Genomic DNA, 24,631 nt, shown 5'->3' with positions numbered 1-24,631 from the left:
CGTGGGAGCGGGGCCCGGGCGGGGGTCCGGCGTCTGCTTGTGCCCTCCACCTCCCACTCCCCCCATCAGCGGCCCGGCTGCGTGCGCCGGGGAGCCCCAGTCTCGCTCGGGGAAGGGAATCCTTTCCATTGTGAACTGGCCGCGTGGCTCCCTGGCCCTTCCGGCCGCACCAGGGGTCGCACGGAACCCAACGTTTCCCCGGCTCCCCGGGGTCACGCGACCTACACTTGTGGACTGATCACCCTCCCTAACCCCGCTGCGGGTAGCCCGGAGCCGAGTGCGTGCCCTCTCGTCACCCAGCGAGGCGCCGAGCACACGGGGGGGTCGTCAAGTGCCCCACGGGGGTCGTCAAGTGCCCCCCCCAGGCGGCGAGGTCGAGACTGGGCCGCTGCGGCGGGCCCGCCGGTGTCCCCTCGGCGCCCCGCGTCTCCGCGGCCCGACCCCGCTGGGCTTCCTGCTCGCGCCGCCGGGACTTCCTCCCCGCAGTGCCCGGGTGGCCACCCGGGCGCCAGACCCGGAGGCGGGGAACCCGGGGACACGGGCAGGGCGGGGGGGGGGGGTGCTGGGGCGAGGAGAGGGGAAGACACCCTGGAGCCGGGAGGGGCAGGCGCCCCGGGTGGACCCCCGGCTGGAGAGGAGGGGGTCCTTGGACCCGGGGCCGGGGCAGTTCTCCAGGCTCCGGCTCTCAGGTCCTCTCCGCGGGCGCTCGCGGCCAGCGTCGCCGGGGGTGGAGCGCGGCCCCGCTCCATCCTGCCCCATCCTGACCGTTCGGTGGGGCTCCGCAGTGCGTCTCCACGCCGAGTGTGGAGGCCGCACGGCCCGGCGCGCGTCTGTGGGCGCGGGTGCCCCGCGCGCCCCTCCCGGCGCCCCCGGCCCGCTCGCGGAGGCCGCCCCGAGCGGAGCTTTGTGACGTCAGGCGGCCGGCGGGCCGCGTCACGCGCGGGGCTGACCCGGCGCGGGGCGGGGGCCGGGCCGGGACGCGGAGCATGGAGCCGCGGGCCGGCTGCCGGCTGCCCGTGCGGGTGGAGCAGGTCGTCAACGGCGCGCTGCTGGTCACCGTGAGCTGCGGCGAGCGCAGCTTCGCCGGGATCCTGCTGGACTGCACGAAAAAGTGAGCGGGGGCGGGGGCGCGGGCCCCGGGACGCCCCCGGAATCCCCTCGGGACAACCCCCACCCCGCGCGCGCGCTGGCCCAGGGCCGGGGCTGCTCCGGGGCGGGGCAGCGTGGCGCCGGCGCCCGCTTTCGGTTTCTCCAGCCCCGGGTTCGGGGTGCGCGAGCGCGGCCGCCACTCGGGGGGGAAAAGTGGTTCTCAAAGTCGTCGCGACTTTTCGGGCAGGGGACGGCGCAGCCGGGCGGGAACAGCGGTGGGCGCCGAGCCGGAGCCTGGGCGCGGCGCGTGGAGCCCGAGACCCCGCGCCCACTGCCGCGCCGCCCGGCTCCGAACTCCGCACGTCTGCCATAATTAACGCACTTTTCTTTGTTCAGACTCACTGTTGAATTCGGCTGTCTTCAGAATTGTCATCCGCCGGGGTGGGGGCAGTGGGTTCAGATGCGCTGCCGCGCTTGCCCTGTCAGTTACTCACGAGGGGGGGGCGGTGTGTAATGTAATGCCCCCCCAGGAGCAGTCGGGGCTGAGGTGGTAAGGATTGCTAGCTAGCAGTTGTGTCCAGCGGCGGGATTTAAAAACACTGTTTCGGGCTGAGGAGCCCCAGGCAGAACAGGAATGAAAAGATACAAGTTTCAGAGCTGTGCTGAGCTCCCTTCGGGAGCCGGGATTCTCTGCTGGAGGGGTCCCTGGGCAGGCCTGGGGGCAAATCCATCCTGAGAGGCACCTGTGTGCCGGCTGCAGGGATCCCTGCAGCGGAAAGAGTCTCCTGGATACAGTGTCACATGGTAGTGAGCTGTCGCGCAGATAAATGATTAGGCATTAATCAGGCACTAATGTCTTGAGGCTCAGGCTGGGCCTTATTTTGAACCGGGAGCAGTAAACGGCTCCCCTTTGCAAAGGCCCAACTTTTTCCCTCAGTGGAGCCCAGATTTTGTGCCGGCGGCGGGGGTGTGGCAGGAGGACCATCCCCTCTCAACGGCCACTCTGCTGGCATCATCTCCTCATTAGATGTGCCAGAGCCATTTATGTGCAAGTCACGTGATTTAACATATGGCGTCCCAGGTGACTGTCGCCCTGCTCTGCTGCTGCTGCAGAGAGTGCTTGGTGGGACCTAGTGACCCTCCGGGGCTGCAGCATAGCCGCTCGGAAGCCGCCAGCCCTGTCCCTCGGGGCGGCTGAGGGTCCTCTGCCACCAATGGCCACCACTTCCTCCGCCGGCCTGCTCCTGGGTCTGTGCAGGGCTGCACCCCAGCGCTGCCTGTGCAGCCCTGCCTGGCCTTTCCTCCCTGAGAGGGGCCCTGGCAGGAGAGGTCCCCCCGCTCTTCGTGTTCTGGGCTCCCTGACTCAGGGCAAGGGAGGCTGGGGGTGCCGGCAGAGGCTGCCGGCCCCCCGCCCTTGGTCTCTGCCTCCAGGCAGGGCTCCCGTCCCTACAGCCCGTGGCTAACCTGATGTGGAGATCTGCACCCCCCCACCCGCTTCCCCACCCCCTCGTGGAAGGAAGCAGGCTCTGCTGGGATCCCAGCATGGGAACTGGCAGCTGTAGGACGTGTGGGCGGCAACCCTGCCATGGCCACATAAGGCTGTAACCGGAGCCGCCCACAGAACCAGGAGCTGGGCCTCGGTGGGCACAGCTCTGCTCAGCAGCTCCTCTTTCTGACTTGAGTGGGTCCCCCCGCCCGCCCCCAGTCCCTGAAGAGAACCTGAGGAGAGACCTGGCCTCTCCCAACCCCTCCGGTGTCTGGGCTTGGCCCCGAAGCTGCCCCTGTCCCTGCCCACCCCCCCTCCCCTCTGCGGGGCGCCTCCAGTTTCGTCCCGATCCCAGTTTTCTACCATGATACCGTGAGTTGCAACGCTCGTGTTTACAGCCGGCTTGTCGGACAGGGTCCAGGGGCAGCTTACGACCTGGCCTGGGTGTTTCTGGCAGAGGGGCCCGGCCTCGAGCCTCGGGGGTCCGCAGCACCGACCTGCCTCCCCTGGGGCCGCTCTCTCCTCAGGGCCCACTCCCCTTACCCCGTACGTCACGGTGGCAGGGCCGGTCAGTGAGGCCCCATCCCGGGCGTGGGCACTGACAGGCGGGCAGAGCAGCTGGAAGCTCAGATTGCAGGCGCCTGCCCACCTCCTGGGGCCTGTGGGTCCCAGGGCAGCAGGCCGGTGTGCCTGTGGTGCCCCAGCCGGGCGCAGACCAGTCACTGCCACGTGTCAACACTTCTCGAGCTCGTGGGCAGCCCCCGGGGGCCTAGGAGAACAGAGGGGTCCCCCGGGAGGGGCAGTTCACGCAGCGGGGCCCAGCAAGCAGTGTTCATTTGGGGGCACTGGGGCGGCAGCACCCCTCCCTTGGTGCTCTGGGAGCTCTGGGCTGAGCGTCTGTCTGTCCACGGAGGCCAGGCGAGCCGTGGACCTGCTGGCAGGCCGCTGTGTGGCCTGAAGCAAGGTCCTTGGCTGCCCTGAGTGCCTGTGGCTCCTGCATCCACGTTCACTCACTGAGCACCTACTGTGTGCCGAGTCCTGGCATAACTGCTGTGGTGCACGGTCCTCAAGTATCTGTGGCGGGCGGTGTTCGTTCTGACACATAACGATGGCCCCGGCCTACCCTGACCCCACAGCTCCGCTCTCCAGGCTGGGGTGCAGGGGAGGCCTCTTGTGGGTGATTTGGGGGTGGACCTCTGGTTGAGAACCTCAGGTGGGGTGTCCCAAAGACAGCAAAGTCGCCGAGTGCTGAAGGGACGGTCTCCCGGTCGGTGGGCACGAGGGCCAGCTGCCTGTCCGGCCTGGCCAATCCGAAGCCTCTGGCCTTGACCTCTAAGTGCGTGTTTCGTAAACTTCCCCAGCGTGAGTCACCCAGGGTGCCGTTATCACACAAGACTCCGGGGCCGCAAAGGTTGGGTACGGGCCTTTGGGATCCAAACCCGCCCGGGGGGCTTGGGACCCAGGCTTCTGGACACTCAGCTGGCCAAGAATCCCAGCCATGGCCCGTCCTGGGCAGGAGAGCGCCCCTGCTCCATCCCGGACACGCCCCCTGTCCAGGCCCCACTGGACTCGTCCTCCCTGCCCTTGGGGAGCTGGAGGGACTGAGGGTGCGCAGTGCATCACAGGGTGGTATGACCTGCAGCCAGTAGGCAGGTGCCTCACCAAGGGACCTGGCCGGCATGGCTGGTCTCTGGAGCTGCTCCACGGAGGGGGTGGGGGCGTGGGCTGGGGGCCTGGCCTTGTGCTCCTGGGAGGAGGGGCGCAGTCACCTGAGTCTTATTGGAATGATGTTGATGGTTCTTCAGCCTTTGGTCCAGGACTCTGGGGGCCAGCTGTGGCCGAAACCCTAGGTTGATATCCACAGGGGAGGGGCAGGGTCCCACGTGTGGCCCTGGACGAGGGGCCACTCTGGCATCCAGGCTGCAAGTCCCCGTGTCATCCTGCTTTCCCCAGCTCCCTGAGCAGAGGTGGACCTCCGTGCACAGCAGCCTGACACCCACCTGCCCCTCCCCTCCCTCGGGGCTCCAGCCCTGCGGCTGTCTGTTGGCAGGGCTTTGGGAGAGAGAAACGGCGTACAGCCTGGCCAGCCGCAGGGTGGGCCTCGTCTCGGGACCGGGCCTGTCTTGGGACTGACTGCAGCCTCTGCCCACAAGGTACCTGCTGCACGAGGCTGCCCTAGGCACCTGGCCCTGGGCTTTGGCCCCCAGGATGTTTCTGTTCCGGAGCCACGTCTTCTCACCTCTTTACAGGACACCGGGGTGGCCTCTCCCTGTGGGAGGACGAAGAAGGAAGGTCCAGGGCAGATGGGGACCTGGCCGGGGCCAGAGGCTGCCAGTGGGCACCAGAGACGCTTGGGCCCCAGGCCTGCCGGGAGGGTGGGGGTGGGGCGGCCGCAAGCTCTGGCAGGCGGCAGGGCCCCTCCTAGCCGTGGGCCCGTCCAGGCCCGCTGCTCTCGGAGGGGCGCTAGGCTGGAGGCACAAACGAGCCCCAGGGACGTGTGGGAGCCGAGGCTTGGCCACTGGTGTCCCACGGAGGACTGCAGGCCAGGCCGCTTCTCTCTGGGTCCCTGTGTCCATGCCGGTGGCCGTGCCCTCACCTGGGCAGAGCGGAGGGTGACCCTGGGGACTCTGTCTCCTGTCCCCTTGGGGGCAGAACCGCTCTGCTTTGGGGTCTGATCCCTGTAAGCCTCCTGGCTGAAGCTCCCTGTGCGAACTTCTCGCCCGGGCTCGGCCTCCCCAGCCTCTCCTCAAAGCGCAGGCCACCTGCCCCTCCCCTAGCTCCCCAAGGACGCGGTGCTGAGGTTTGCTCAGGGCCCCTCGGGTTTCCGCGTGGGCACGTTGGCTGGCCTTGCGCTCCCGGTCGAGGCTGGGCCAGGCCCTGGCTCCGCCCGTGAGTCACCCCTGCGGGGCCCTGTGAGTCCAGACCTTCCGCACCGCAGAGGGCAGGACAGTGCAGGCGCCTGGGTCCCTCACGCTGAGCCTGGCAGGCCATCTCTCTGGCTCCAGGGCCACCCCAGCTCTCTGCCTGCCAGGGCCCTGCAGTATCACGTGTGGGGCTCTGCCAGGCCGGCCAGGGCCTCTGTCCCTGGGCGTAGGCCCACGTGGGCACAGCCCAGCTTCTCCGAGGGGCCCGGCTTCTCCGGTCGGGCCACGCCTTGCGCCTGGGGGTCCAGCATGCCCCCCTCGGCGGACAGGTTGCCGAGGTCCTTCCCAGAGAGAGTGGCCTTGGCTGGTGCTATCCCCGCGCCCAGAGGCAGCAGAGCTGGGGCACGAGCACAGACCCCGCCCGTCCCCCGACCCGCTGGTCTCCCTGGTCTCCCTCAGCTTCACTGTCCCATCCGAGAAATGGGAATGATGATGACGGCGCCTCATGGGGCTGTAGACAGAGAACCTGCTCGTGGTCTGCAGCCCGGCAGCCAGGGTCCCGCTGGCCCTGTTTACCCACCGGCAGGCGTGGGTGTGGCCTGGGCAGGGCAGCAGCTCTGGGAAGGAAGTGTCCGAGTCACGGGGCCCGCCGTGGCAGCCGCAGTGCCATTCCACCGGGCCGTCTGCAAGGAACCTCCCCCTCTAGGCTGCAGCCACAGCCCTGTGGGCAGAGGGGGCATGCATACCAGGGCACGGCTCACAGCCGAGGCTGCCTCCCAGTTTGATCTGCCTGGGCAGGGCGGCGTCGACTGCCAGACCCTGTCTGCGTCTGGTGGGTGCAGACCCAGCCCACCCAGGGCCCCACAGCTTACTGCTGTGGCTCAGGTCAGGGCCTGGGTCTCTGGCCGTCCTGAACATGCAGAGACCCCCTGAGGGCTGTGTGTGATCAGTGGGGCAAAAAGCTCCCTGAATGGGCCACAGCTGCAGTCTTCAGGGCCACCTGTCCCCAGCCTGTGTGCGCAGAGAGGTGGCCAAGGAGACTGCAGAGCCCCCCGGGCCGGCTGGCCGAGGGCACAGTCCAAGCCTAGGAGGGTCCTGGAGGGCAGGTAGGTTGGGGGGTGGGGGATGACGGGAAAGGGGCTGCCCAGGGGTCCTGCTCCCGGGGTCCCTGGGCCCCAGCTGGCAGGAGGGGCTCTGCACCAGCACAGGCAGGCTGACTGGGGGCACAGGCCAGGCTACGGGGGGGCCGTGAGGAACAGAGCCCTAGGAGGGAATACAGGCTGGGTCCTAGTGGGGTGACAGCCCAGGGGCCTGGGAAGGTGGAACAGGGTGCAGATGAGAGGGGGGTGTCAGAGTGAGCCCCCAGTTCATGGCCTGGGTGCCTGTGAATGGTGGGCAGGAAGTGGGTTTTGGGGAGGCCTTGGGAGAAACCCTGCAGCCCCAGATATGTGATCCAGCCTGGTGTGTGGGCCCCCGGTGCGCGTGTGTGCACACGTGTGTGGATGCACGCTTGCACGCATGTGCGTGGGGTTAGTTTGCCAAATTCTCAGCCTGTTCCGAATGCCCACGAGGGGCTTGTTGTAGGGAACGAGCCAGGTGCGGGGTCCAGTGCCCGCTCTGATGCCTGGGACTCGGGTGAGGTTTGGTGACACACCAGCCTGTCACGCCCCTGGGTGGGGGCTTGTCGCCCACACCTGGGCACAGGCAGACTTTTTCCGTGAAGGGCTGGTGGCCATGCGGTGTCTGTCACAGGTGCTCAGCAGTGCCGCAGGGGCCCTGCATGGGCAGTGGGCGTGGCCGTGTGTCAGTCACACCTGACTTACAAAACCTGGTGGCTGACTTGGCCTGGGGGCCGTGGGGTGTGGAACCTCTGTGCCCAGTGCCTGACCCGGGGCTGGTGAGAGGGCGGCTGACAGCCAGGGCATGATCCTGGGACCCCCTTTCCCACCCCTGTTCCCCTGAAAGTCTCCGCCCATCCTGGTTTGGAAGTCATACATGCCTGTTTCCCGTGGTGGCTGCAGGAGCCGTGAGACATGCCGCGTGCGGCCACCACTGACAGACGTGGTCTGTGGTTCTTGTTGTTGCCATTGGTCGGCTGGGACTTGGGGGCCTGTGGCTGCGGGGCCGCAGTGGGTGCCAGTCTGGTGGGAACGGCTTGGTCCTTCCAGGGAGAGGGGCCCTTGAAGAGCCACATGCCCACGGGTGATGGGGAGGGGGGGAGGGGAGGGATCGCAAGGGCTGCCCCCCACCCAGCGCAGAATCCCACCTCACAGGGGCCAAGTCCCCTACTGCTGGCCTGCGGCTGGACGCTCCCCGCTAGCCTACTGCCATCTCTCTTTCTCTCTCTCTTCCTGTACTCCTCCCCCTCCCCTCTTCTCCCTCAGTCATGGTCACAGGTCACAGGTCACAGGCCAGCCATCTGAATGAGCTGCATCCTCCCTGGCCAAGCAGAGGGCAGGTGGCCGTGGCCCTGGTTTGCTGGACCCTGTAGACGCAGAAGTCATTTTTGAGAAATGACTTTGAGAAACAGCAAAGCTCACTTATCTTTTCTCCTCTGACTGAATTACGAAAGGGAGGGAGACACTGAGATACAATATTCTAAGCCTCGTTTCTCTCCACTTGGCTAAAAGTCTGTTCTGTGCTTTAAAAAAAGTGAAAACTAACAGCTTTCAGCTAAAGCAGTTCTTACAAGTTAAATCGCATGTGTTTAAAGTTATGTGTGTCACCGCCGAAGAAAGGTGTGGCCTGATTGGCCTTGGTTTTCCTTACTCGGAGCAAATGTGTTTTCCTGTGGCTCCCAGGGCAGCTTGCTGGTCAGATGTGACTTCCCGACATTCCCAGCGCGGGGCCTGGGGGGTGACGGTCATTGGCTCTAGAAGGGCGCTTCTCCCAAGCCATTTGATGCCGGGACATCCGAGTGGAGGCTGCCGGCCCCGAGCTTCCCGGGGAGAGAGTCCCGCCTGGGGGGCCCCGGAGGTGCCGGCCACACGCTCAGGCTCAGCTGTGGGTGCTCGCGGGAGGGGGGCCTCCTGCTTTCTCTGGCCCCTTCCCACGGGTCACATGGCCTTATCAGTGCCGCCTGGCCCTCTGTGTCCTGGAGCTGGAGGTCCTGAGGGAAGGGGCCAGGAGTGCTGGCAGGAGGGGTGGTCCTTCCAGGTTGTGGTGGGCAGGGGCGGCCTGAGTGATGCCCTCACCTGAGAGCCGTGGAAACAGGTGGGCCCAACTCAGCATTCAGCAGGGAGCGGGCTCAGTTTGGTGGCTGACCCCTGTCCTTGCTGGGCCTGGCCACGAGTGGCCCCCACCCCCAGACACACGTCCGGCACCCGGGACCCCGGTCCTGTGGGCTGTCCTGGGACTGGGGGTCCTCCCAGGGACACACGTGGGGTCTTCCCCCTGGGAGTGCTTCCCTCAGGGAGGAGGGGCCTGAGCGGGTGAGGCCTGTGAGTAAGGGCCGCTGGCCACACAGCAGCCGGCCCCCCGCAGGCCTGGTCAGGCCCGTCCCAGGAGCCAGACCCCGTCCCCAGGCTTCCCGGGCCCCAGGCCTGCACCGGGTCCTGGGAGGCCTCCAGCTTCGAGCCCGCATTCGCCTTGTTGCCACGAAGTGCGGTGTGGGTGCTCGGGGCTGTCGGGCCGTCGGTCTCCATGCGGGCGGGTCGCGTGACTTCGGAGCACAGCGGGCAGCTGGGATGCCCCCGGGGCATGTGCCGGGCCCTCCGGAGTGGGGTCTGCTCACGGCGGCGTCCTCTCTGTCCTCACCACCCCTTTCTGTCTCCCCACCACCAGGTCTGGCCTCTTCGGCCTGCCCCCGTCAGCTCCGCCGCCCCAGGCCCAGGACCCGCCTGTCAACGGCTGCCACGGGCCGGCCCCCACGGAGGGCGACACAGAGGCGATGCAGCTGGGGACAGGCCCCCCGCCACCTCCCAGTGGGGACCAGGCCCCTGGGACCGCCAGCCCCGAGCCGCCCCTGCTGCCCGCCGGAAGCCTGCCCCCGTTCCCGCCCTATTTTGAAGGCGCCCCCTTCCCTCCCCCGCTCTGGCTGAGGAACACGTACCGGCAGTGGGTGCCGCAGCCGCCCCCCCGGGGCATCAAGAGGACACGGAGGCGCCTGTCCCGCAACCGCGACCCCGGCCACCTGGCCCTGAGTCCCATCCGCCTGCGGCCCCGCCAGGTGCTCTGCGAGAAGTGCAAGAGCACCCTGAGCCCCCCAGAGGCCAGCCCCGGCCCCCCGGCCCCCCCACAGCCGCGCAGGGAGCCCCGAAAGCCCGAGGACCCCAACGGTGGGGGTGACACCACCGCCAAGAGGAGGAAGAGGGAGAGGCGGCAGGAGGCGCGGGCCCGGGTCCCCCGGAGCCCGGTCATCAAGATCTCCTACAGCACGCCCCAGGGCACCGGCGAGGTGGTGGAGATCCCCTCCCGCGTGCACGGCTCTCTGGAGCCCTTCTGCCCCCCGCAGGCCCCGCCCGGAGGCCCGGACCCCGAGGCGCCTACCTCCATCCCCAAGCTGAAGCTGACACGGCCCCTGCCCCCCAGCGCTGCCCCGCCGCCCCCCAAGATCCGCCTGAAGCCCCACCGCCCGGGGGCTGGCGAGCAGGAGCCCGTCTACAAGGCCGAGCTGGTGGAGGAGCTCAAGGGCTGTGGCCGCGGCCCCCGGGCCGGCTCACCCGCGCCCCTGGCTGACGGCTCTGCCCGCTCTGGGCTGGCGGACTCGTCTTCTGGAAGTTCCGGCGAGGACGACGACTGCAAGGGGTGTCCCCGAGGCGAACACGGGCGTGACGGCCTGGCTTTTCTCGCCGCCTGCCCCCGGAGAACTGGCTGTGCCAGCGTGTCGGTGTGCAGCAGCGACAGCCTGGACGAGTCCAAATCGTCCAGCTCGGAAGTGACGTCACCAGACATGTGTGACCTCTCGTCTGGCGACGGTGCGTCTGTGCCGGCCTCGTCCAAGGACACGCGGCCGACGGTCCCACCCCTGACGGTCAGGCTGCACACGCAGAGCGTCTCCAAGTGCGTTACCGAGGATGGAAGGACCGTGGCCGTAGGGGACATCGTGTGGGGTAAGGTTCATGGTTTTCCCTGGTGGCCAGCACGTGTCCTGGACATCAGTCTTAGCCAGAAGGAGGACGGCGAGCCCTCCTGGCAAGAAGCGAAAGTCTCATGGTTTGGTTCTCCAACTACATCGTTCTTGTCTATTTCAAAACTCTCCCCTTTCTCTGAATTTTTCAAACTGAGATTTAACCGTAAGAAGAAGGGGATGTATCGGAAAGCTATAACAGAGGCTGCCAATGCCGCCCGACACGTGGCCCCGGAAATAAGGGAGCTCTTAACCCAGTTTGAAACGTAACTCGGGTTCCGACCAGGTGAGTGTGTGCGCGGAGGGCGGCCTCTCTCTGGCCGTCCCAAGCCCGTGTCTGCATCTGGGCTGTCCCTCCGCCCTGGGCCTCGGTGAGCCAGGGGGACGTGGACGCCCCTGGCCATCTGGCTCGCTGCTCCGAAGGGGGCCGTCTGGACAATCGCCCCGCTTGCTGGCAACATTGTCCAGCGTTTTGATTCACAGAAGAGGTGCTTTCAAAGCAGGCGAGTCGTCAGCCACCTGTTCAGAGAACAGAGCTAGTTTGTGTTTTGCGGCCATTTTGCAAAGGACCGTAAAAGGTCTCCTTGCTCTTTTCGTTTGCCTTTGGAGAAAGGAGAGGGTTTCAAAGGTGGCGGCTCTGACTGAGGGGGCGGTGGTGAGCGCAGTGGGGGGCTTTCTCTGTTACTCACTCTTCCCAGGCTGCAGCCGGGGCCTCCCTCCCTCCCCTCCCCAGCCTCCTGCTTGCAGGTGCGTCCAGGGGTCTGACTTTGCCCGAAGGAGGAAAGTCACCGAGCTGCCTGCCCTCAGAGGTAGCACCTACGGCCCAGCGCTGCTCTGCTGCTGCCAGTGGGGGCTCCCCTCTGTCAGCCGGCACGTGGGTCCTGGACATTGGTGCCCGGGGGCTCCAGGCTCCCGGTGGCGGGGCCGGTGCTCTGGGATCTGTCCCTGGGCCAGTGCCTCGCCCTCTGTCTCTGCCCCCAGGAGACTTTTGTAGGATCCCAGCCACAGGCCTTATGGAGCCTCTGTGGGGTTGGGGGTGTCACCACCTGGGGTTGGAAGCCTCACCTTGCGCAGTTGCCGTGTCACCAGGTGGGGTGGGGCATCACCGTGTGGCGTGTCTGGCGGGGTGTCCGGAAACGGCCGAGGGGCTGAGGGCGTCTGCCATGAGCTTCCCCTGGGCCCCGAGGTGCAGGGAGATGTGGGTGTGCTCTCATCTGGTGGCTGCCACCAGCTCTGGCCTGGGCAGCGGGGTGTGTCCAGCGGGTCACTGGCGCTGGTGGCCACTCTTCCCAGGTCTGACTGCCCCCTCTGTCCTCCCCTGGTTGGTCCCGGGCAGGCCATGGTCCCCCGAGGCTCCAGGCCGCCTGGGTGGACCAGAGGGGACATGACAGGGTCCCCTGTGAGGGGCAGCCTGTGGGGTCAGTGCTCTTCCTGGCCCAGTGGCCTCGTGCTCACGCCCACAGAAGCAGACGGCATGGCACGGGGCTGGCCCGGAGGACGAGCTGGGCCTCTGCCTTCACCTCCGGACCCTCGGGTGACCTTGTGTGGCCTGGCTGCCCTGCTCACCCACCTGTCTGTGCCAGTTTCCCGGGTGACGTGAGTTTTCAGGGCTGGGCAAGCCCAGCTCACGTGGCTGGGGAGGGGCTTTGTGGAGTGCTGGTGCCCGCTCCCTGCTGTGCCGGGTCCAGCGGGGTCCTGGAGAAGCAGTGATGAGGGGCACGTCTGGGCCGGGGTCCCTGCCGGGGCTCCTGAGGCCTTGTCCCCACCCCTCCCCCACCTGCTTCCCACGTCACCTCCAGCATGGCTCCCCGGATTCCGGGCACGAACTTCTCCTGTTGGGAACCAGGCACATCCCCCGTCAGTTCTGGCCTTCGTGTTGGGGCGTGGGCGTGGCACCGACCTGGGGGCATCCAGGCAGCTAGGGTCTCAGGTGAGGGCGGCCAGCTCACCTGAGGGGCAGCGGTCCAGAGAGAGTCCAGATGCCCTGGCATCGGGCTTCCTAGGGCATCTCCCTGCTGTGGCCAGGCTGAGGGACAGCCCTGGCTGCGGCCACGTCCGCTGGCCTGGGGACCACCGGGGATGGGGGGGCCCTGCCTCTCTCTGTGCCCTTCTGCTCCTGGCCCCGCCCCTCTGCTCACAGGGCCCAGCCGTCTTTGGCCTGGTGTCAGGCAGCTTGCCCACGTGCCCCTGCTGTGGGCAGAGGCAGCCCCGTGGGTTCAGGGCTCTGTATCAGGAAGCAGAGGAGGAATCCCGCCGGACGGGTTTGCCTGCTGCGGGGCCTGTGCCCCCGCCCCCGCGGGGTGTGGGGCTTTGGGGGCGCGGCGGGGCGGCCTGGATCCTCTCGGCGCCAAAGCACCAATGGTTTAGGCTGATGGGCTTCTGGGTTTTGTTTCTTGAGGCTTAAAGACTGAGCTGAGGTTGTGCCAGCCAGTGGCTGATCTGCTGGCGTCAGCAAGCCTGGGCCTCGTGCTCAGGTGGGGTCCGCGGTCTCCTGGTGGACAAGTTTGCTTGCAGGTGTCAAGTGTCTGGGGAGCAGCCTGGACGGCTGCCCCTTGCAGGGGAAGCAGGGGACTGCCCTCACCGGGGAAGGTAGGCTTCCCCAGACAAGCTGAGGGCTGCGGGGCTGGTGCAGGAGGGTCCCGGCAGAGCTTGGGTGAGGTGCTTGCTGGTGGCAGTGCCCCGTGGTGGTGCTGAGGTAGGGGCCAGGGTCACCAGCACCCGGGCACGTCCTGGCAGGAGGAGGGACCTCCCAGCGGGCGTGGGCCCCCCGGGCCCCCCACGGGAGGGCTGGGAGGCTGGCACAGGGCCCTGGAGCTCGGCTGGGAGGCCTGCTGGGGAAGGTGGTTCTCCCGGCCCCACCCACCGGCCACCCCGGCCTGGCCCAGCTGACCCTGCAGACACCTGAGGACGGCTGAGGCGGTGCCAGGGGCTCCTTGGGATTTGGGCTGTCCGTGCTGCCCGCAGGTGTGTCAGGAGAGTCTCAGCAGATGTGGGGCTGGGCCCCTTCCACGGGCGTGTGCCCAGCACCTCTTCCCCGAGAGACTCTGCCCCCTTTGCAGGGCTGCTGGAGGCTCGGCTAAGAGGTGGGTGCCCACGCGGACGTTGTGAGAGTTGCGGAGCCGGCCTGGGGCCTGGCGGCCAGGGCGCTGGGGAGAGGCCAGTGGGGCTGGCTGGGCACAGGGGCTCTGAGCAGGCACCGCCCCCAGGGTGCTCGTGTGCCCCGTTGGGGCGCATCTCCCGAGGGCTCCGGGCCCTGCCCTGGCCCCAGCAGGCTGGCGACTCTGAGCCCCCGTTTCCCCATCTGTCTCCGGGTAGGGGGGGAGTGAGGGGACTTGTCTGCAGCCGGCTTTCCAGCTCTGCTTTCCCGGGGGTCCTCCCATGTCCCCCCGGGGTGGGGCCGGGGTCGTGCTCCTGACTGGATGGGCTGGGCAACTCCTGCTGCCCACTGGTCAGGGGGGCGAGGGTCCTGCAGGGGGGACAGGGATGCCCTGAGTGCAGGGCTGGCCCCCCAACCTGACACGTGACAGCGACTCCTCCCGGGGGTGGTGTGACCCCAGGCCTCTTCCTCTCAGACCCGGTTATGTGCCTCTTCTCTCCCCACCCACCCACCCACCAAGGGGTCGGCCTACCGAGGACTGAATGCTCTGCTGGATGGGGGACAGAAGTGTGCACAGTCACCGAGGCCTTTGTCTGGGGGGCTGGGGAGAGGGCTGTGACTCAGAGTCCCCAGATTCGTGCATAATCACACACAGGAATGTGCTGAGGGGGGACAAGGGCCTCCCAGCAGAGTGTCTGGTGAGGAAGCTGATTTGGACTGGGGATCTGGGAAGGCTTCCTGGAGGAGGTGACATATAGCTGAGATTAGAACAGTGGGCTAATCATGAGCTAATAGGGTGGGGATGAGCATCTGAGGATGCAAAAGGAGCAGCACGTGCTGGGGCCCGTGGCAGAAGGAAGGTGGGCATGTCCTTAGGGGTGGGGAGAGGCCCAGTGTGGGCCTGGTGGCCTGAGGCCCCAGCTGTGGCCTTATCCTCAGAGTAGGGGTGCCATGGGAGAACTTCAAGCAGAGGGTGGATGGTCCTGTGCTCTGGGACAGCAGTGTGATGGGGGCCGGAGGCTGGAAGGATGTGCCAGAGGACGGAGGCTCAAACAAGGATGGGGCGTCAGAGGGCCACGGGGAGCAGGGGGCAGAGGCCCAGGGGACGGGCTGGGCTGCTGGGAACTCGGGGACCGCCATGCCCCTCGCCGGCCGTGGAGGGGGTACTCCGGTTGCCGGCATGTGAACGCCTGGGTCTCAGCTGGGAGGAGTCTCGGGGTCCAGCCTCAGAGGAGCCTTGGGGCCGAGTGGTGGATTCATGGGATGACATGGGTGAGGACGAGGCCGTGGGTGAGCACAGATGGGCTGGGGCCTCGCCCAGCCCGCGGGCACCACCCAGGTGAGGGCAGGTGGTGATGGAGCCGTCCGTTACCAGGTGCACAGTCACTGGGAGCGCACCCCAAGGGCCTGGGAGGTGCGGTGACGGGTGCTTCGGTGTCCTGGGAGCCGTGACGGCTCAGAATGCCACCCAGTGTCCCAGCCTCTCAGCTCAGTGGGAAATTCACAGGCCCCGTGTGAGCTGGGAGGGTCCAGGGCTGGGGCCCAACCTCCCGTGGAACCGCAGGGGCCCTGGCCCCTTCCCTTCCTGCCCGAGTGGCCGGGCCGCTGGCCAGCAGGGAACTTTCGGGGCTCACTCCGCGGGCAGCTCCGAGCGCTGGGTTTTTTGGTTTCTCTGAGTGGAGGGCACCCTTGGGGTGAGCCTCGTCCCCTATGAAACTTCCTGTGGCGCTGGTACAAATGACCTCACGCTGGGCATTTGGAAACAACAGAAATCTCTTCCTATGGTTCTAGAGGCCAGAAGCCCGAAGTCAAGGTGCCGGCAGGGCTGTGCTCCCTCCGAGGCTCCAGGGGAGGGTCCTTCCTGCCTCTTCCAGCTCCTGGGGGCTCGGGCGCTCCCGGGCCTGTGGCCGCATCATGCAGCCTCTGCCTGCCCGGTGACGGGGGCCTCTCTGCTGTGACGCGTCCTCCCTGCCGTCCTCCATGAGGACCCTGTGAGGCGTTTATGGGCCACCTGCTTAGTGCAGCCTGATCTGCTCATCTCAAAGCCCTCATTCCATCACACTGGCCACGCCTGTCCCATGGAAGGCGACGGCCCGGGTTCCATGGTCGGGGCCCCACTCGCCTGCTGCGTCCTCTGCCCACTCGGCAGGCCCGTATGGGTCCACGCACAGCGCGCGCGGGGAGGCCGTGCACGGAGGCCGTGCACACGGGCCAGCGGCGGCACCAGGGCCGCTTTCGGCTTCCCAAGGTGACTCTCCCGGGAAACAGAGACATCCGCGGGAAGCCAGCCCGGACCCGTGCTGCCCGGCTGTGGCGGCCGCCCGCCCCGCCCCCCCGGGAGTGCTGACTCGGCGCCCAGTTCCCCAGCGGAGGCGTCCAGATCCCGTCTCCAGGGGCCACTTCCCTTCTGTGCCTCTTCGAGAACGGTATCCTCAAGGCGAATGCCGCAAACGGGCTTTTCTCTCTTCCAGTGCTAAATAAAGATGTACTTCTGCTTCTCAGCTGACTTCCGCGTTGCTTTCAGGGAACTCAGGTCCTCTGTGAGGGTTGTAATTATTTTGTTCCAGAGGAAACTAAGGCCTGTAATTCCGAGGCTGCTGCAGGGGCTCAGGCCCCGCCCCCTCCCCGCCGCGTCCCCAGGTGGGTGCGCCGGGACACAGGCCCGGTGTGTGCACTTGCTCTGCTGGGGTCCCTGGCGGGGGTGGGGACTTCTCCCAGCCGAGGGGAGGGGCTGCGGGCCCCCTGGGCTGGGCCTTCCAGGCCCCACGCTGCCCCTCCCACTGGTGAGATGCCTTAACCACTCTTGGCCAGGGGGCCCCACTGCCAGCTCCAAGTACTCGTCCCTGTTCCTGTCCTGCTTCTTCTCCACTGGACGGAGCACCCACCCCAAGGTAGGAGGTCCCAGAGCACACGGGGAGGGGCCTGAGCTCTGCACTCCTGCGCCGGGGGACTGGGGTGCGACCCCTCCGTGGGACGGTGGCCCCTCAACTGCCCGTCGGGAGGCCCTTCTGTCCTGGTGACCTGATCAGGCCGTCCTGCAGTAACACTTTGGTCACCTTTAGATGAGCTCTTACAGAACATATGGACGCGCGTCTGAGTCGGTTCCCGGCACCCTCCGGAGTGACCAGCGTGTCTGCCATAAACATGGTGGACACCTCTCAGTCCAGGCGAATGTCCTTTTTGACGCCGGATCGTCCCGTTGTTGGCCGTGGGCTCATCGGCTCATGAGTCCGCCTGACGACCACGGGGTCTCTGGCAGCGGCCTTGCTTTCTGCCAGGACTCGGGATTCTGTGTCACCGTGGGCATTTCTGGCCCAGACCCAGGGTCAGCCGTTTCCCGAGGAGTCCTGGGTCCTCTCAAGGGGACTGGTACCCAGCCGCCATCCTGCCTGGGTGCAAGGCGTGCTGGCTGCCGGGGTCACACTGTTTCCAGGTGGTTTCTTAGCCTTTGCAGTTAACAGACCTTGGAATTTCTTTCAGGAGAAAAGAAATCATGACTTCACACTGATTTTTCTAATTCAGATTTTATACTTTTTCAACTTTTATATTCACATCTCTCTCTCCTTATACTGAAGATCTTGGTTCTTAGTGATGTTAACACAATAATTTTACATGTAAAAGTTAATATATGTAAAATATTTAATATATGTAGAGTCCATCACGTATGTAATCGTTTTAGACAGTGATGCCACCAGCTGCCCCGTGGGCCAGCGCCAAGCTTTGCTTGCAGGCCTTTGGTCCCCGGGCTCTGGCTTTTTGGGGGGCATGTCAAATTCCTGTTCCAGAGTTATCGAGACGGCGCCACCTCCGCGGTTGTCATGACCTCAGGCACCGTTAGGGTCACTGAGCTCCTTTTTTCGTTCCATCTGTAGAGATTCCTTTACATTTTGATTCCGTGCACATTTGCAGGGGGTCCCAAGTCAGCCTGAGCATATCGTCCCGGCCCCTCCGTGCTGACCTCCTCCTGCAGGCCTCCGTTCTGCTGTGTTCGCTTGTCCTTGTGTTTGCAACAGAAGCAGACACGCAGGGCGCCCCTCCCCAGCTCTCGGCTCCGTGTGGCAGAGCTGCAGTGCCGCCCACTCTGTGCCCAGTGGCCACCTCCTCAGGGACTCTCTCCTGAGCACCCCGTGTACGGCTGTGACCCCAAGGACCCCCCAGAGCTTGGGATTCTCCATCCCAGCATCTCTGTTTGTCACGGCTCCTTCACAACCCACTCCTTCGTTCTTTGCTGTTCTGTTTGGGGTCTCCCCTTTGAGGAAGTAAGTTCCTGCACACCCAGACCCACGCGCTGCCTGGCACACGGTGACGCACACGGGGGCCCAGCCTGCTGGGGGCCTGGGCGCGGCCCTCCTCCGCCCTGCCCTGCGCCAGGTTCACGGCACTCTGCACGCCGGGCTGCATCGCCGGGAGGGGGCCCATGGTGCCCTGTCCCACAGGTGGGGAGACTGGCCCCCAGGGAGGCACAGCTAGGGTTTGCTCCCAGGCCAGGCTCTCCCCTGTGCATCCGGCAGCCCCTGGCCCTGGAGAGGCAGAGCCGGATGCCTGACGCGTGCCTGCCCCCCCGCCCTCAGCACCTCGGGCGAGGGGAGATGCTCCCCAGCTGTGGAGGAAGGGGCCTGGGAGGATGGCCTGGCTCCGGGCGGGTTGGCATCTGCCCCATCATGCCTCTGGGTTAAGAACCCTGAGCTGGAGGTGTCCACACCCGGTGTACACAGCAGATCTGGATGGAGGGGGCGGTGCTGGCTGGAAGGAGGGGCTGCCTGGGCCTCTGGAACAGGAGGTGGGCCACGTGTCCCCTCCACGTGTATCCTGGGGAAATGTGGGCCACGTGTCAACCCCTGTGTATCCTGGGGAAACGACGTCAACAACAGCTCTCCAGCGCTCCATCCCGGAGGATCTGGCGTTCCTGGGAACTGTCCCCTTCCCCTCCCTGTGTCTGGGCCAGGGTCTCACCAGACCTGGTGCAGTCTGGGTGTGGCTGAAGGGGCCGCGGGACCAGGCGGGTGACTGGGGAGCTGGGTGTTCGGGGCCATGGCCAGCGCCTTGCTGGGCTCCGCTGGGTTGAGGGAGCGGTTTTCCTGAGCCACGCTGGATGGCCCGGCGTGCGTGGCCTGTGGAAGGTCGTGCGCCTGCAGGGCTGCCGTGGGCCGCCTCCCCAGGTGGCGTCGGCGATGCCGGGCCGCAGCTGCCTCCCTTTGCTTCCTTCTTCTTGAGGCTCCACGGTTCCCACTTCCAGCGGTGGCTGCTTTGTTTCTTTCTCATGAGACGCTGATGTCACCGCATTTCGGAAGGCTGTGGTTTGGGGAACAGGCCTTGTCCGTCTGGTCTTGTGCTGTGCTCAGCCGGCCTGGTCATCATCCCGCAACCCAGGCCCTGTCGTGGAGGGAGGGGAGCCCCCCATCCCCCCATCTTCTCAACAGGCCCCCGGTCTGCAGGCAGCTTAGCCCCATGAGGGAGCTGAGCCCGGGGGGTCTGACCGTCCTGTGTGGGGAATGGGCTGGGGGCCGCTTTCCAGGCTGGAGACCCCAGGTTGGGATGTACTGCTGGGAGCCCAGGGTGGTGTGGCCTCTGCCCCACGGCGCCCTCACGGGGAGACCCGGCTCATGTGTTGCTCATGAGGTGCATCGGCGTGGCCCCGTGCCGGAGGCGCCCTCCCGCTGGGTGCCCTGGTGCCTGGAAGCTTCCCGGTTAACCTGCTCCCGGCAGGCAGGAAGCGGTGGGGTCCGCCGGGGGGAGCCACGTTCGGTGCAAGTGGCGTTCGCCTCCCAGTTCGAGGGGCCTCCGGCATCGTGGCTCCCCCCTCGGACGCCTGGGCCCCCGGGCAGCTGTGGGACCGCGTGGCCTGCCCCTTCCGGTCAGGGCTGGGGCGGACCTGATCCCTGGGGTGCTGGCCACGGGAGGCAGGGGACACTGGGGCGTCGGGGGGCCCTTCCAGGACGCAGGCTAGAGGGAGTGCCACCTCCGGGGATGTGAGGGCTGGAGGGGCCTCCGGGCCAGGACTGCGCTGAGGGCACTGGGGCGATTCTTGGGGAGGGAGGAACTGGGGGGAAGGGGTGAGCAAGCCTTGCTGGGCAGTGGAGTTGGTTCCTAGCCAGTGGGTGTCTTCCTGCTGGGAAGAAAAATGAGCTTCTCTCTACAGGACCACCAGCGGCAGCCTTTTGCCGTGATCTGTGCCCTTCCCATAGTTTCTAAGTGGGGTGGGGGACAGCAGGGCTGGGGCGCTCTGGGGTCAGCTCAGGCTGTTGCGCTGAAGGGACAGGGACCACCCCTCCCAGAGGGAACGTCCCATTATTAAAGAGGGGCCGGTGTGTCCCAGGCAGAGGGCCTGTCTTAGTCTCAGGGGCATTTCCCTGGCTGATCAGTCAAGAAGAAAGTACAGAGAAAGTCCGGGTTTGTCCCCAGAGTTATGAGAACCCCTGCTGTCCTCACAGAGGCCCGGGCCAGCCTGAGGGCTTCCGAGAGCCACCCGCTGGCTGCCCCAGGCAGGGAGGTGGGACAGCCACGGAGTCAAGACCCATCCCCCTGGGGCCTCTGCATCGGAGTTTCTCCTGCCTGACCACCAGGGCTTTGGTCATCGCTGCTGTCCTACGTCCGCGTCCTCTCCGTGCCCCTCACCGCCCCTCCTTGCCTCTCCTGGTGACTCGGGGGGTGGGAGGGCCCGGCAGCCACCACAGGCAGTGAGGACGCTGCCTGGTGTCCGCCCTGTCCTGGGGCACCTGCAGAGAGGAGACTACCAGCATCAGGGAGGGCTTGTCCCCAGGACTGGCATTTGGAGAGGGTATTTGGCGGCTCAGAGAGTTTGGGCCGGAGGCGGTTGGGAATTCGAGAGCAAGGTCCAGGATTTTGTTTTCTGGTTTCCGTCTTCTTCTTTGCCAAGGGCAGTGTCCCCGGAAACGTGCTGCTGGCAGACACTGCGGAGCCTTTCCTGGAGCCGACCGTCTGCCCAGCCCAGGGTGCTCCCGGAGGGGGGCAGCCTGTCTCAGGGACTGATGGGCAAGACAGACCCGGCTGTGGGTACTGGGCCCCGGGTCCGGGATCTGGTCCTGGGTTGCGGAGGGCTCTGGGCCCCGGGTCCGGGTGTGGCTTAGTGGGCGTCATGCCCAGAAGCTCCTGCTCTCAGGGGTGCCCTGAGACTGGGACCCGCTGCCCTGGGTGGACGAGTCTCCTTAGCGGGGCCTTAGCGCTACACTCAGGACTTAGAGGTCTTTCCCGTGTTTGCTCAGGGTCCTGCCCGGGCCACATGCCTTGCATCCCTCTGGAGATGGGTCTGGAGCCCCCAGCCCTCTCCATCTGATGCTGAGCTGCTCCTTCGGACCGGCCTGGGGGCCGTGACCGAGCTCCGAGGCGATGGGGAAGCATGGGGCGGGGGGGAGGGTGGCCAGAGAGGGGTCCCTCCTGCACACCCCAAGTCGGGCTCCTGGCCGGGAGCTTTCCTTGGAGGCTTGGGGGAGGAGGATGACAGGTCAGAGCCCGATCACCGGCTGCGCCGGGGCGAGTGTGCGGTCCAGCTTGCTGTGGTCACCACTGGTGTTTCTTTCCTGGTCATTGGAATCCTGGGCGCTTTGGATAAGGAGCAGGGCGGCGGCTCCCCTCCCCCACCTGCCAGCCGGGCCGCTGGGCCGCGGGGTCACCGCTTTCAGACCTGGGCAGCAACAGTGACGGAAGAGGACCCCTGCACTGAGGCTTCGCCAGCCCCTCCGCCGATGCAGGGCTCAGGGCCCACAGGCAGCCTCGGGGATGGTGGAAAGCGTTTGCATTTCTCTGTGCAGATGCAGCTCCTGGATTCTATATTTTAAAAATAAGTGGAATGGGCTTCCCTGGTGGCGCAGTGGTTGAGAGTCCGCCTGCCGATGCAGGGGACACGGGTTCGTGCCCCGCTCCGGGAAGATCCCACATGCCGCGGAGCGGCTGGGCCCGTGAGCCATGGCCGCTGAGCCTGCGCGTCCGGAGCCTGTGCTCCGCAACGGGAGAGGCCACAGCGGTGAGAGGCCCGCGTACCACAAAAAAAAATAAATAAATAAGTGGAAAAAGGCTTTGGTTCCTATTTCACATTACAGTAAGATGTTCCTGAACACGATATCTTTCAATTGAGTTTTTATTTGTAGCAACGTTACATATGCTTATGCTTTGAAAGCCCACTAGTAACATGAAACGTGTAATGAAAGGATTTCTCTGCACATTCCTACCCTTATCTTGCTGTTTCTTCTTTCATGATTTCTCAGCCGAAGCCTTCTTTATGGACTTTTTTTCCTGTGGAAAAGGAAGATTTTGCAACCTCATAACACCCCCTTTTCCTGCCACACAAACACACAAACACGATTTCTGGCTAAATCAGGATTGTGTTGATATTAAAAACTGCAGCTTAGGGGCTTCCCTGGTGGTCCAGTGGTTAAGACTTCGCCTTCCAATGCAGGTTCGATCCGTGGTCGGGGAGCTAAGATCCCACGTGCCACGTGGCCAGAAAAAAAAACCAAAACATAAAAAAAAGAAGCACTATTGTAACAAATTCAATAAAGACTTTAAAAATGGTCGACATCAAAAAAGAAATCTAGGGGGCTTCCCTGGTGGCGCAGTGGTTGAGAGTCCGCCTGCCGATGCAGGGGACACGGGTTCGTGCCCCGGTCTGGGAAGATCCCACATGCCGCGGAGCGGCTGGGCCCGTGAGCCATGGCCGCTGAGCCTGCGCGTCCGGAGCCTGTGCTCCGCAACGGGAGAGGCCACAGCAGTGAGAGGCCCGTGTACAGCAAAAAAAGAAATCTAAAAAAAATTGTAGCTTATCCATGTAGATACTTATGAATATATTTTGTTTTTCTTCAGATCTGTTCTCTGCAGAGTTGAATTTGCCTCATTTGGGGTCGTTTATATATAATCAGTTATTAGTTCCCAGGTCTCTGAGAGAAATCGAAACCTCTCAGTGCCTTCAGACACGTAGGGTGTTTGTTTCAGTTTATGATCACTCTGTGAACGAACTTCCCCAAAACACAGTGACTTCAGACACCTCTGCTTGGTCATTTCTCACGGCTGTGTGCGCTCCCGGCCAGTGGCGTCGGCCGGGCTGGAGTGGCCTCGCCTGCCCGAGGCCTCGGCCGGGGTGGCCGGCACCTCCCTTTGCATACGCATGCACGCACGCACGCACGCACGCACACACACCCGGGCCCTTCACGTGGCTGGCGTGGCAGTCTCAGGGCATTCGGGGTCTTGTCATAGCAGCTCACGGCTTCCAAGACTATAAAAGCAGACGCCCACTCTCGGGGCTGGGCCAGGCTCCGGCTAGCATCTCTCCCTCCTCCTGTGCAGGAGCGCTGCCACCGGTGCGGGTACAACTCCCCTCCTGGGGGGGCAGCAGCCGGCTTTGTGGCCGGCAGCCCCTGTGCTGCGCCTGTTCTCACTGGACTCTAGGCTCCTGGCCTCTCCCTCCCCCTCCTTCCAGGCTCTCTCCTTCCCAGAGCCTCCTGTGACCGGCAGAGCTGCAGTGTGGGGAACACTTTCCCCCTGTTTTGGGGGACTTGAGGGGGGCTCCCCTCCCTGAGAGCCCACTGCTTTCTTTAGAGAGGGGTTGGCCCTGAGACGCAGGGCTGAGATGTCTGCTGTCCCTGGTCGAGGATGACCACCTTGTGGTCAGATGGGAGGTGGGGACAAGTCAGGAAGCAGGGCTAAAGCCTGGGCTCCCCACCAACCTGGGAGAGGATTTTCTTGTCCGGGGTCTGCCCTCTGCCCCACCCCCACCCACCCCTGACCCCAAGGGGGTCTCTTTAAGCCAGGAGGGTGCATCTGGTGGTGGGGTGGGGCTCCCAGCTGGGGGCGGGGCTCCAGGGGTGTCAATCACTCCTCATACTGGGGCCTTCTGAGCCTTGAGCCTGGGGCACGTGCACAGCCATCAGCCCCCCAAACCCCGAGCCACTCCCGGCTGGCAGGACCCGGAACCGTTGGCCCGTCTTCAGCCCTTGTGTGCTGGGCCCAAGGCTGCAGGGCTGCAGGACAAGCCTGTGGTCTGGGTCCCTGGGCCACTGAGGATCCTGCACCTTCCCCGGGCAGTTCAGGGCCCCTGGTAGGTAGGGTGGGCATGGGGGGATGCAGGGGTCAGACACCTGCCCTAGGAGAGGGGCAGGGGCACCAAAGGGGGCGGGACTCCTGAGATGGTGAGGGCTGGGTGAAGCTGAGGGAGAGACTCAGGAGAGCTGGGTGGGCGCCCTGGCCTGGTGCTTGGACTCCGAGAGGCCTGCCCCCGGCACTGGACCCTGAGGTAACCTGTGTCCCTTTCTGCTTCCCCCCAGGTCGCAGACAATGAGGGCATGGCTGTTCCCTGCAGCTCCTGACTTCAGGGGTGTCCTCCGCATCCCCGCTCCGTCCCAGGACCCTGCAAGCCTTCTGGCCGGCTGCAGGCGGAGCCCCGGCCCGCGGGCTCAGCCTGGTTCGAGGCCTCCGGGGGCAGCGGGTGCATCTGGCCGCGAGGACAGACCGCCGGAGCGCTGCGACTCCTCTGGGCCAAATGTGTTTATTCCCCCGACGCAGACTTTAGCTTTTCTGGTTTGTGAAGGGCCAGAGCCCAGCAGCAGGGGTGGCCTCCGGGCTCAGGGCGCCCAGGGGAGCAGGGCCGCATCACCTCCCCGCTGGCTTCGGGACAACCCAGCCCCGGGCGCACGGGGTCTCTGTGCGCTCGACAACCGGCCGCCCCCCCACCCCCGCCCCCCTCCGTGTTCGTCCAGAGCGTGGGTGTCGCCGGGCTCCCCTCGCCAGCCCCAGGGCCACCCTGTCCCCCGTCCCGTGCGGAGGTGCTGGGGCTGCCACTCTGCAGTGAGACTTCAACGTAACAAGGATGAAAACCTCGCCTGTGCTTTGTAAGAGCGCGTTCCGTACCCCTTTTTGTCACTCTGAAGACCAAAAAGCAAAAAGAAAGATAAAGAAAACGAGTTCTGCTCTTGGTTTAAATGTAAGAGAACAAAGGTCCGCGAGGAAGTCATCGGGGCTCGGGCGCATCTGCGGTGCACGAGGACCCCGGGGAAGCGCTTACCGCGTGGGCAGTGGCG

General features: G+C 65.5%; 1 protein-coding gene across 2 annotated transcripts; it reads left to right on the top strand.

The window, feature by feature from the left end:
• The first annotated feature begins 986 nt into the window (after positions 1–986).
• On the top strand, positions 987–24,507 carry PWWP2B (PWWP domain containing 2B). 2 transcript variants are annotated; one of them, XM_060033508.1, is made up of 3 exons: positions 987–1,111; positions 9,223–10,490; positions 23,879–24,507. In XM_060033508.1, the coding sequence occupies exons 1-3, from the start codon at positions 987–989 to the stop codon at positions 23,890–23,892; spliced, it is 1,407 nt and encodes a 468-aa protein (XP_059889491.1). In that variant the 3' UTR covers positions 23,893–24,507. The 2 variants fall into 2 exon arrangements, with proteins under 2 accessions (XP_059889491.1, XP_059889490.1); XM_060033507.1 differs by having other exon boundaries at positions 9,223–10,793.
• The last annotated feature ends 124 nt before the right edge of the window (positions 24,508–24,631 follow it).

This window comes from Delphinus delphis, chromosome 16 (genome assembly GCF_949987515.2).
Source record: "Delphinus delphis chromosome 16, mDelDel1.2, whole genome shotgun sequence".
NCBI classification, from domain to species: Eukaryota; Metazoa; Chordata; class Mammalia; order Artiodactyla; family Delphinidae; genus Delphinus; species Delphinus delphis.
Note: the sequence above shows the minus strand (reverse complement) of the source record. Positions and strands in the feature narration are given on the sequence as shown.

What these genes read in the sequence shown, in the direction of transcription:
- PWWP2B (XM_060033507.1), top strand. Translation starts at nt 987, where the DNA reads ATGGAGCCGCGGGCCGGCTGCCGGCTGCCCGTGCGGGTGGAGCAGGTC. An exon ending in CTGCTGGACTGCACGAAAAA is followed by an intron (nt 1,112 to 9,222) that starts GTGAGCGGGGGC and finishes CCCCACCACCAG; the next exon opens with GTCTGGCCTCTTCGGCCTGC.